Below are 12,119 nucleotides of genomic sequence, written 5' to 3' on the forward strand. Positions count from 1 at the left end.
CATTTTTGTCATTTTTGTCATTTTTGTCATTTTTTTCATTTTTGTCTTTTTTGTCATTTTTGTCATTTTTGTCATTTTTGTCATTTTTGTCATTTTTGTCATTTTTGTCATTTTTGTCATTTTTGTCATTTTTGTCATTTTTGTCATTTTTGTCATTTTTGTCATTTTTGTCATTTTTGTCATTTTTGTCATTTTTGTCATTTTTTTCATTTTTGTCTTTTTTGTCATTTTTGTCATTTTTGTCATTTTTGTCATTTTTGTCATTTTTGTCATTTTTGTCATTTTTGTCATTTTTGTCATTTTTGTCATTTTTGTCATTTTTGTCATTTTTGTCATTTTTGTCATTTTTGTCATTTTTGTCATTTTTGTCATTTTTGTCATTTTTGTCATTTTTGTCATTTTTGTCATTTTTGTCATTTTTGTCATTTTTGTCATTTTTGTCATTTTTGTCATTTTTGTAATTCTTGTCATTTTTGTAATTTTTGTCATTTTTGTAATTTTTGTAGTTTTTGTAATTTTTGTAATTTTTGTAATTTTTGTCATTTTTGTCTTATTTGTCATTTTTGTCATTTTTGTCATTTTTGTCATTTTTGTCATTTTTGTCATTTTTGTCATTTTTGTCATTTTTGTCATTTTTGTCATTTTTGTCATTTTTGTCATTTTTGTCATTTTTGTCATTTTTGTCATTTTTGTCATTTTTGTCATTTTTGTCATTTTTGTCATTTTTGTCATTTTTGTCATTTTTGTCATTTTTGTCATTTTTGTCATTTTTGTCATTTTTGTCATTTTTGTCATTTTTGTCATTTTTGTCATTTTTGTCATTTTTGTCATTTTTGTCATTTTTGTCATTTTTGTCATTTTTGTCATTTATGTCATTTTTGTCATTTTTGTCATTTTTGTCATTTTTGTCATTTTTGTCATTTTTGTCATTTTTGTCATTTTTGTCATTTTTGTCATTTTTGTCATTTTTGTCATTTTTGTCATTTTTGTCATTTTTGTCATTTTTGTCATTTTTGTCATTTTTGTCATTTTTGTCATTTTTGTCATTTTTGTCATTTTTGTCATTTTTGTCATTTTTGTCATTTTTGTCATTTTTGTCATTTTTGTCATTTTTGTCATCATTTTTGTCATTAATTTTTTGTCATTTTTGACATTTTTGTCATATTTTTTCATTTGTTTGACATTTTTTTTTGTCATTTCGTGTTACCTTATATATAACTATCCCAAACTGGTATTCAATAACGTACGTGTCCAATATTTACAGCAAACAGGGTTCTGATTTCAATTCATGAACAAAAATTCACAATTTGCAACGATGAATTTGATACTTGTATTATTCTATGAATGGCATATTTTGAGCAACAAATTGCATGATCATAGGTATAAAAGTCTTATTTGTCTTTGCGCGTATAGATTGTCCCGAAAAGTCTTCAGTACCGTCAAACGGGGCATCATGCAAAAGCAGGGTTAGATGCAACAATATAGCACAACACTTAATTCATTTTTACTTCAATATACTGTATTAAATTTGTCATTGAATGATAGCAAATTGATGATGACATAGTTTTTAACATCGTGAAAAAGTTTTTTAAAGTTTTTGGTTCCCATAAAAAATTTAAAAAATTCAAATTTTTATATTTTTCGATACCGTAAAAAACTTTACCTCGTATGACGGATTGGCTTAATGATATCACCTACAAACTTTATATTGCTTTCATTATCCAATACCAACACTGTTGGTGTATGAATATTTTTCGGACATTCATCAAATTTTTTTTAAATAAATATTTTTATAATTCAGTTAGCTGACTGGGGCAAAATGCAACAAAATGCAAATTAGATCTTAATCTCATAAACCGCATTTCCATATGGGGGATAGGATTGTTTTGCATTATGCGTTTGTTAACATTAAAATTTCATCCATCCTAAGATTTATTTACGTGATTTAAGATAATAGAATATTCTGTAGTATTTTTACCCCTAAATGTATGCAGCAGATTAACACTTTTTTCTTAAAAACATTTTTGACAGATAAAATTGTAAAATTAAATTCGAACAAAACCAAAAATTACAGCAATTGGTGCTTTCTGCGTTATGACATCCCAAATGTATCAAAAATTTTAAATTTTCAAACGTTTTCATTTGATTTTTCATTAATTACAGAGTTTGTTGCAACTTACCCCTTTTTCTTAGTAGGGTGAAAATCGAATGTTTTTGTTAATTTAAAAATAACTGGTAAAACCAATAATTTTTCTGACCACGTAATATTGGTGTCCCTTCAACCTTAAAACTTTTGATGAACAAGAGGTATAGCAATTAGGAAGCATTAGGATTTTAGAAGCCATTGAAGTTGAAAAGTGTTGCATGTTGCCCCAGTTGACGGTATACAATCTACAATATCACCCAGCTTAGCAAAAATCACGAATGATTTAGAAAAACACATTGCTGACACAGAGGACAACTCATGTCAACGGGTCTGTCCCGAGGACAGCGAAGTTGAATGCAGCCACACATGCTGTTTTATTCCCATCCATGACATCCGGCCATACAAGCACATCGCATACCTACCGAAATACAACGTTTTTGGACACACATCATAGAAACTGATTCACCGATCTTAGAGACCAGGGAAAACGAGGAAGGAAATGGATGGATGAGATCCAAAAGGAGCCTTGCAAAAGAAAACGACATCAACATTCGTAAGTACGGGAGAAAGTTGTCATGTGAGCAAGTGACAAAAAGCGAAAAAAAAGAAAGAAAATGTCAACAGTAGAGAGTATCATTTATATTAAGTGACAGTTTTTGCAACGGAAAGTGACACATAAAAAATGGCAATATGTCATGTTAATTTCGTTTATAATGTATACTTCGAGGAAACCGAAAAATGCGAACGGGAGTATAATTGAGGAAATGTACTAATTGCGTTAGGATAAAGAATGATTTGGACCTTGTCCAATATTTACACCCTTCTCGTGGTGATGTTGCAACTGTTGGTTTTCGTTACAATCAAGCGAAACAAGCTTGAATGTGTGATTCGGGTGATAATTTTTATCAGATTTTATCATTTTCTTTGCACTTGCAACAAAAACATCAATTCAAATCTATATCTTAAATAGGGACTAAAAGATTTATTGTATATTAACTATATCTAAAAATTTAAACAATATAAAATTTCAAAACAACAAATAAAACTGTAACTGAAAGGCTACGTTTAAACATGTTCTTACCAGAAATGCCCTAGCCATGCGCGATCCTAAGGGGGAGGATGATCGGGGTGAGCAACCCCCCTTCCCTCCCAAAACGGGAAAAACCCGTTAAAAATACACGAAAATGCTCGAGCTTCTATAAAAATTTAAAAGTTTCCTTGTCGGTATACTCCTGAATTTTCAATATTTTCCATGTGATTATCAAATAAGAGAAGTCATTTCAATTGCGTTTTGGTAAGACATTTATATCACAGTCAAATTTTCCATAGGGATGACTCATTTTTCAATAATCGCTCCAGAAGCGTAGGTCTTCTACTGGAAGTCTAACATTGTAGCAATTATTTTATGTTAACCCACTTAAACCCGACTTTTTTCTCTAAAAGATCATAGAAGTTTTGTTGTATGATAACATACAACTTTTTGTTCTACAGAAAAACATGAACAAATTTGTTCCGAATTGCAGTGAAAATTGAAGGCTCTAAGCCTTTTCACCCCCTAGCAGGCTCTCATTGCCCCCCAGAGGTCGGTAGGAACCATTTGGAAATCTACCACTTTAGACTAAGCAGTTCAGAATTTTTCCAGCACGGGCACGTGAATTTTTTCTTTAATCTGGGCTAGGCATTTGATTTCAAATCTTCCTATCCAAAAACCCGGAAATATCCTGACAAATCTGAGAAAAAATTGTCAATTTTTTTAACAAAATTAAGCGAATAATAGGTTTAAATCACTTGTAACTTTAATTGTTCTTCGAAGCACATCAAAATTTGTTCGATGCTTCCAAAAACAATTTCTTATTAATTTTGCTGAATATAATTCTGAAAAATTTGTTCTCGAACACGTAATTCAAAGTTTACCATTGCTCAATTTGAATTTTTGGTAATTTTTACAAACAATGAGAATAAACCTCGGCAAAAACTGATCAGTTATCCATAAAATTCGGGCACCTGGGCCGGACCGGACTCCTTGAGTAAAACCAGGCAATCTGGAATGTTTACTTTAGAAGGGGTTTATATTTCTTCTTTTCTGGCTAACATATGATCTTTTTTTAAACAAAAAACATAAGGGTGGTATATTTTAGATCTATAGATTTTAGATATTTGAGATCTAAAACAAATAGACAAAACATTTATGACGCTTACAAATTAATTTTTATTTCTTTCCTAGTTAAAAGAGGCATGTATGTTTAAGAAAAACAGGAAAAAAAAATTTTTCAATTATTTTTCCGTTACTGTATATCATTGACTGAATAAAAATTTGAATAGAAAATTTAAAATCTTTGAAATGAAGGGAATAAATTTGTGTGTTTTTTAATAACCTTTAAAAAACTCAATTCTTAATTTTCTTGATACACTTCTAATCGCAAGTCTCGATTTTGATAGAAAACATCTTATAACCTTTTTTTCTAAATTAAAGACAAATAAATTAACTGGATCATCGGTTTTCAAACATTTTTAATCCACTGCTACTTTTTGTCGAATTTCCGAACTCACTGCCCTCGCTAAGCTAGAGATATTGTGTACGTCTGAAAATTGTGTAATACATTTTTTAAGTGTGGTACAAAGCTCAAAATTCACCCAAAAACATATCGTTATGTTTCCAATTTCAAAGAAAATGTTTAAAAAATTGTTTTTATTTTTCAAATTACAAAATATGAATAAAATAATCAAATCTTGTTCAACTGTTCACAACTAAGTCGTGATTCAGAAAAAAAAACTACAGCTCTGCTACTTTAAAAAATAATAATTAAACATGAATTTCAATAACTCTTTTAATCAAACGAGTCGTTTGTAGCCGAAGGGGAATTTTACAAAAAATACTAAATTCGAGTTTATCAAAACGGTTAATCACACCTTAACCTTCAGCTGGTGTGAATTTAAGATCTATAGAACTTTATATTCATATGTAGTTTGTTTAATTGAATGGAAATACCAAGTAATTTTCAAAATATATATATGAAAAACGAACAAAAAAAAACAATTATTTTAAAATTAATGGAAAACCTGATCTGATTTTGAAGCTTTTTACTAAACTTGATTCAATAAAGGAAAGAGATTTGGCCAAGGTTTTCTAGCTTTAGAGATATAACGCTTGAGAAAAAAAAATCTATAATTTTTAGAAAAATTAATTAAAAAAATACATTTATTTCTGACTACAACAAGGAGTTTTGAAGATTTGAATATTAAAGTTTTTATTTGGAAGACTGCGATACGTTTTGCTTTGAAAATATCTGGGATGCATTTAAGTTAAAAAGTTCTTTGAAATTTCGTCAAATTACTGAATTTTCATAGAATTGGAAAAAGGTTTAAACAAGACAAACACCGTCTTAGCCGATTTTAGGCTTTACAGACTGAATAAATGACGTGGACAACTTGAGATTAACATTTAACACCCAGTACCGAAATGGGAATCGAATCCATCGAAAGCCATCAGTGAACCAGCGATTACCGTCTTACCACGCTAACCACTGGACCACCGAGACGTACAATGAACACTTAGTTTATTTTTTCTCAGAAGTCAAAATTATTCGAAATCAACGAGAAAGCAGACCATTGCTTTACAGCTTTAATTTTCAATATATTCGTAACATTGTACAGTTTTTTTTCGAAAATAGTGCACAATTTTATTTTATTGATTGAAAGCTTGAATTTCAGAACTGAAAGCTCGTAGAATGAAATTGAATGCATATTTGAATTCAGTTCTAAACCAATTTTCAAATTCTTGCATCTCGGAAAATGTGAATTTTGTTGCTTTGTGGTATCAGAAATTGATCCTTCATTTCGTGATTTTTATTTTTATTTCTTCAAAATGAATTGAACAAATAATGTGTCCATTCTGTCCATTAAGAAATAAAAAACAATATTTCACTTTATTCATACATTCTCTGTTGCAAATTTCTAACTATTTATTCGAAACGAAGGGCTAAAATTTCAATTCATTCAATAAAGTTACAAATTTCCAGATTAAATAAAGTTACAAATTTTGAATAAGAGCTTAAAACTCAAGATCAAATCAATTGAAGTAGATTTTCAAAAGCACCAGACATCAGAATTACAAATCATAATTTTAATTAGGAATTAAATCTAAATTTAAAAATAAAAAACTTCGACCATAATTCAAAATGGAAAATTAACCTCAGAGTTGATAAAAACAACACGATATCGCCGGTTCACTATTCAAAAAAAAATATAATTAGAATAATACTAAAATATCAAAGTTTTTAAATTTGTTTTAAATTTATAGAAAAAATTATATCGAATACTTGCCTTTTCAAACGTAAAGCTGCATATGAGAATTATTAAAATTTCGTTGTGTTATCCTTCCGCTAACATTAATAGGAGATGCCAGGAAAAATATAAAATTTAAGGATATCTCAAAATGTTCTTCTTTTCAATAACAAATGTATTATGTAATTTCATTTTTAACATTTAGTGAGAGAGTCCTTAATGAGCTCATACGTCGATAATTTTTTGATTCGTTGGTATACAACATACGAAAATCACCTTTAATCCTAAATTTTCTCACAGAGGAAATGATAGGTACACAGAATGAAGTTTAATCAAAGGATTTCGAAATAAGATGATACTGAAAATGGGTTAAAAAAGAGTTGAATGCTTCTCTAATTTTGTTTGAGAGTTGCAAATACTTGATATAAACTTTATAAAAACATTTTATATACTAAATCTATACAGCATGTTAAAGATAAATTAGCTGATATGCGACCAACAACTTAACCTGTTTTTATAATATTTTTCTTTCCTCATTTTTAATTTGTTATACTAATAATAATAATTCCCTTTTTTAAGTGAATCTCTTAGCACATTGCGGACCGACTACGAGATATCTCGTTTTTCGCTTGCCGCTTATGTGCTACACTTAGAAGTCTATCTTAAATGTTATAAATTTAATCATAAAACTATATTGAACAAAATTAAACACAACACGATCGCAATTTTTAAAAATTTGATACAGTGGATTATGAGATATAGAACGCCGGTGTTTTCTGGCTTGGATTTCTACGCGATCCGTAATGTGTTAAAAGGAAACTTCTTTCCAATTAAGATTCACTTTTCGTGTTATATGTGTTTTGTTTGAAGCTACATTACCTCGCACATTAAATTTAAAAAAAAAAAGAGCTCTTGGTATGGATAAGTTTAGCACATGTTCTAATTTTTTTTCTATTAGCTGCCAGACGTGCCGGGAACTGATGAGTCCATTACCAGGAGGCTCAATTTCTCTTTTTTTTTGGCGTGGAGGAGGTTAGTGGGCCATTAAATATGCGAAAAAAAACAACAGTGCGTTCTCATTGAATACCCTAGCTAATTTTAAACGAACGACAAAAGGAAGCGCCCGCTTATTATTTATTACAAAATGTCAAATTATAGAGTACCATAAACTGGGGGAACTTTGATCAACATGAAATTTTGGTTGATAATCATCATTAACTAGGTCTGAAGTTAAAATATCTGAAAACTGATTTATACGTTTGAAAGCCTTAAAATTTAGTTTCATGTAGTCTAAATTTGGATTGTAGTTAGAGATTTTTTTAGTACTTAAAATGTAGTTTTAAAGTTTAAAAATATCTGTTTTTTCGATGACTCACATACAAACACATCTCCTGATAAAACGATAGAATTTAGAAGCAAATGGATTATTTTATATGAAAGTTTAACTTAGAGAGTTATTTTGATGGTCATTAAAGGTATGATAATTTTTGGATATTAGAAAAAATGGAAATTTTCTATGAGAAAGCCTGTACAGAACAAATGGCTAAAAACCCTATCAAATGGTTAAGTTTAAATAAAAAAAGAAGATAGAAACAGTGGGAGGACCTAGGGAATTACATGGAGGTAAAATTTCATTTGTTTTTGAAGCAAAAAAATATTGAGAAATGTTTTAATTTGTGCTCCTAAATGTATGCAGCAACATTGTCCATCTTTTGAATATAATTTGTTTTTGAAATAAAACGTTGAAAAATTCAATTGAGTCCAAACAAAAAATTACTGTTATTGATGTGTTAAGCCTTCTGTGGTAATTGGCATTAAAACAATAATTTTGAAATTGTTGAAATACGTTAAAACCATAGTGATCAAAGTTACCCCGAAACATGTAATCTGGTTTTGTAACAAACATTTAGTTATAGCCACTAATGTCGTTTGAATATTCTGCTATCAATTATCATGCCTTATAGTCCTTACCTCAGTAACTATTTCAAAGCTTTTTAGTGTTACAAAAAAGCAAACCCTTCCAAAATATTCGAAAATGATTTAGAAAAGTGATCAATGTTCCCCCAGTTTACGGTACCAATTGCAGTTGGCTTTAGGCCCCAAAACGTCGTTTACTAAATATCCTTTTGCGTGTCCTACTTAAAATCGTCCATTAACGAGCGGATACTGTATTTAACTCTTTTTCGTTTAGTGAAAGAAACTAGATCGTACTGCAGTGCTTCAGTGAAAATCCTCCGTACCATCAGGTGGTTAACGAAGATCTTCCTTATAAAGCATCAAGGAACAAAAGCTGCACTTGTTCAAATTAGACAATGACCATTCGGTGTCCAACCGAGCTAGCAGCATTTAACCCCTTTGCGACCCGTTTGATAAAACAAGCTCACCTTTCACCGTAACGGGTAACCCGCCACTTAGTTGATGCACGCTCAGCATAATCACCCACCCACCGGAGTTGTGTCAAAGTGTGCGTGGCTGTTTGAATGAAACGAGGTGTAAAACCGCCAACAACATAAAAAGATACAGCCGAGAACCAACCGAAAGGCGGCCATAATAAATTTGACGTCACCACCATACATCAACACGTTGCAATCATGGCGAACTGCTAAAGCGCATGTTCCAATTCCGGATGGAGAGTCGAGGGAAGTCTACCAGCTGTGAAATGATCCACTTAAGTACGAACGATGATAAAAGCCAACGATGTTGGGGGAGGAAGCAGAAAAAAACAACAGAGCGCGCTCCTCTGCGGCCACCAACTGCGAGCGGTTTGTAAACAACATTTTATGCACTCGCGGGTACCAAATAGGTGTAGTGTAGGTGAGTTTGGTGGAAGCATATTGGTGTGCAAACCGCAGCGTAGCATGATGGAGCTCGCTCGAACAGCACCATGTGCTGCACACGAATACAACCGTAATTGGGCGACCATTGCAGCAAGGCAGCCGTTTTGTATCGACAACATTGGGGAGGGGGATTGTTTTGGGTGGCTCCAGACTGTGTTTTTGACCCACACCCCTCTACTAATGTGGAGCCGTTTGTTTACGTATGTGAGTGGAGAAGCATGGGAGAATGTAATCACAGGAGAGATCCATGATGGCGGCTGAGAGTTTGAGAACAGCGAGCGTTCGTCGGAGTTATGCTCAGAGCGAATCATCAAAGTTTTGAGTCGCTCATTTGAGAAAACGTGTGAAATCGTGAGAGAACAAGGGAAAAAACTAGTAGTCAAATGTTTTTGTTAGTCGCTGTCAGTTATTGTGACCGTTTAGAGGCGCACAAATGTTATTAATCACTTTTGTATGAAGACCGGTCGTTGGGAACCCGTTCTGGAAGTGTCGTGACAGTTTCGCTGCGTGTCTCGCGAGTGCACCCGGTTATCACTCCGTCGGGAGCAGGAAGGGCGCGCAAACATCTTCTCCGGGTTCCAGTTGGTTGGACGCGTTGTCGTATGACCGACTGTGATGGAATGAAGAAAGAGCACATGGCAATGTGACGCGACGCGCCAGTTTTACCCTGTAATCCGCCGTGGACAATAAAGCCCTAATGATTGAAATAGTCGTCGGTTTGTCTCTTGGAACTGCTCTGTTCACACCCGAGTGCGACTGGATGTGACGTGAAGTAATAGTGGCAGGCTCATTTGTTGAATTTATGGGCTCACTTCCCCCTTTCAAGCAATTGGTGGTGATTTGAGTTGATGGTTTTTATTGTCATCAGCGAATGGCAGTTTATGGTTCCATTCGCCATACAATCGTTTGTGGAAAATTATAACGAGCATAGTTATGAATGAATTAAGTATAAATTATTAGCGTTTATTATCATGCCGCAATAAAACACAAATATGTATAGCGGCAAAACTGTGCGGCGAAAAAATCTAGACAAAATAAAATAATGGATTAATTTACATAACTTCAACTAAATGTGGATTTATTGCATCTAAATGGATATAAATCTAGCTCAGGGGATTATAATTCAGTGATTTATGTAGTTTTTATTCTGTGTTGCGCTTTGTTTTCGGCTACCTCAGTCTCACCGTGGCCTGGATGCCGACCTGGAAGTGCTGAGAAAAAAAACGGCAAGCAACACCAGCGAGATCCAGTGGAAAATATTGCTCTCTGCAGTGTGAATAAAATTATGGCCGTGATTACGGCTGCGGATAAATTTATGTATTCCTGCTCGGACCGGTGGTGCTCGCAGTGATTTCGTGCCTCGTCCCGTGCAACTTATCATATATGGCTACACCGGCTCGCGTGTGAATGTGAAAATATTTGTCCGTCAATTTGATACGGCTCATCACCTATCATTCTGTCTGTGTGGGGGGCAAAATTGCCAAGCATTTCATAACGTTCCAGGGCAGTGAAATGTGAAGTGAAAGCAAAAGTGACAAATAAACAACAACAGCGGCTTAGCGAAGAGGAAATCAGATTTATAGCTCAATGTGATTTATGGAATTCGCTTCAACCGCACAGTGTAATGTTTACACATGCTGCTCCAGATAACAGGATTAATTTATAATTGTATTTCAAACAAGTAGCTGCCAGGCTGATTAGTGGATGCTGATAAAAGTCAACAGATTAAACCGGATTGCATCACTGGCGGCATTTTCTTCGTGGCAGCAAAGCACTTTTTTGGATTAACGAGTAACCAGCAACAAACTCCACCATGCTGACTTCAAGTAACCAGTACATACGCCCGGAGTATCTAACACCACTTCCTAATACGGTAAGTACAATTTCTCTAAAGTCCCAACTTTGATTTTTTTTTTTCTGATCAGAGCCAAACGCTCATCATTATACGTGATTAGCAATTGAGGTTATGAAAAAAAAACACAAACCGCAAAACAGTCTTTTCTGTTTTGATCCGCCGTGATGGATGGATGGACGGATGGACGGATGGATGGCTGATCCGATAGACAGATGGATGGACGGATAGTCGGAAAGAAGGAACCCGAACGGAACAAAACAGGCACCGTCGTCGTCGTCCGACACATCAGTGGCGTAGCGTATGATTGATGTCTGTCTGAAAGTTTTGCTGACGAGTGCTGGCGCCTGATGGCTTGCTGAAAAAGAGTAAAAGATAAGGTGCTGGGCTTTGATATCCTTCTCGTTACAATTTTATTATGATCGTGTTAATGGAAAAGAATGGCTTGTGCCAATTGAAAAATAAAGTTTTTAAAAGAACTTCACTCTGACCCTAAGTCACGGTGGTGTTCAAAAGTCAACTAGGAAATGAAAAACAACGCAAAAAGATTACTGGCCTAACAACCCAAGTCACAATTTTGGTTATATAAGAAAGTACAAGGGAGCTTAAAAACCTTGTTTTAAAGCTCTTAATACCAAGATTTGTAAGTTCCTTAAGCTTAGCTGAGCTTGTTTGACCACTCATACGCACCCCAAATCATTAAACCCGAAATGCTTCTCTAACATTATTTTATAAACATTTTGGGTATTTAAAAAAAATATTGAATACATTTCGAGCTCCATGGTCGCTGACGTGGCTAAGTAGAACGAATTCCACATCGTCCATGGTTGCTACCGCGCGATTAATGGAGGCCATAAATTTTGTGCAATGGCCAAAAGAATGCAGCTTGATATTAGCAATTCATTCATAATGCACAAAACTCTTACTCTTCCTTTAAAAAATATATATATCAACTAGCTGACCCGGTGTGCTTTGCAACACCTTCCGGAAATAAACTAAA

General features: G+C 33.3%; 1 protein-coding gene across 1 annotated transcript in view; it reads left to right on the forward strand.

Moving 5' to 3' along the window:
• The first annotated feature begins 9,676 nt into the window (after positions 1–9,676).
• The window catches only part of LOC129747487 (zinc finger protein Elbow), a 76,246-nt gene continuing 73,803 nt past the window's right edge, over positions 9,677–12,119 (forward strand). The window contains exon 1 of the mRNA XM_055741735.1: positions 9,677–11,140. Within this exon, the coding sequence (XP_055597710.1) occupies positions 11,081–11,140 (60 nt within the window). The 5' untranslated portion in view covers positions 9,677–11,080. The remainder of the gene's footprint in view (positions 11,141–12,119) is intronic.

The sequence above is a fragment of the Uranotaenia lowii genome, chromosome 2 (genome assembly GCF_029784155.1).
Source record: "Uranotaenia lowii strain MFRU-FL chromosome 2, ASM2978415v1, whole genome shotgun sequence".
Taxonomy (NCBI): Eukaryota; Metazoa; Arthropoda; class Insecta; order Diptera; family Culicidae; genus Uranotaenia; species Uranotaenia lowii.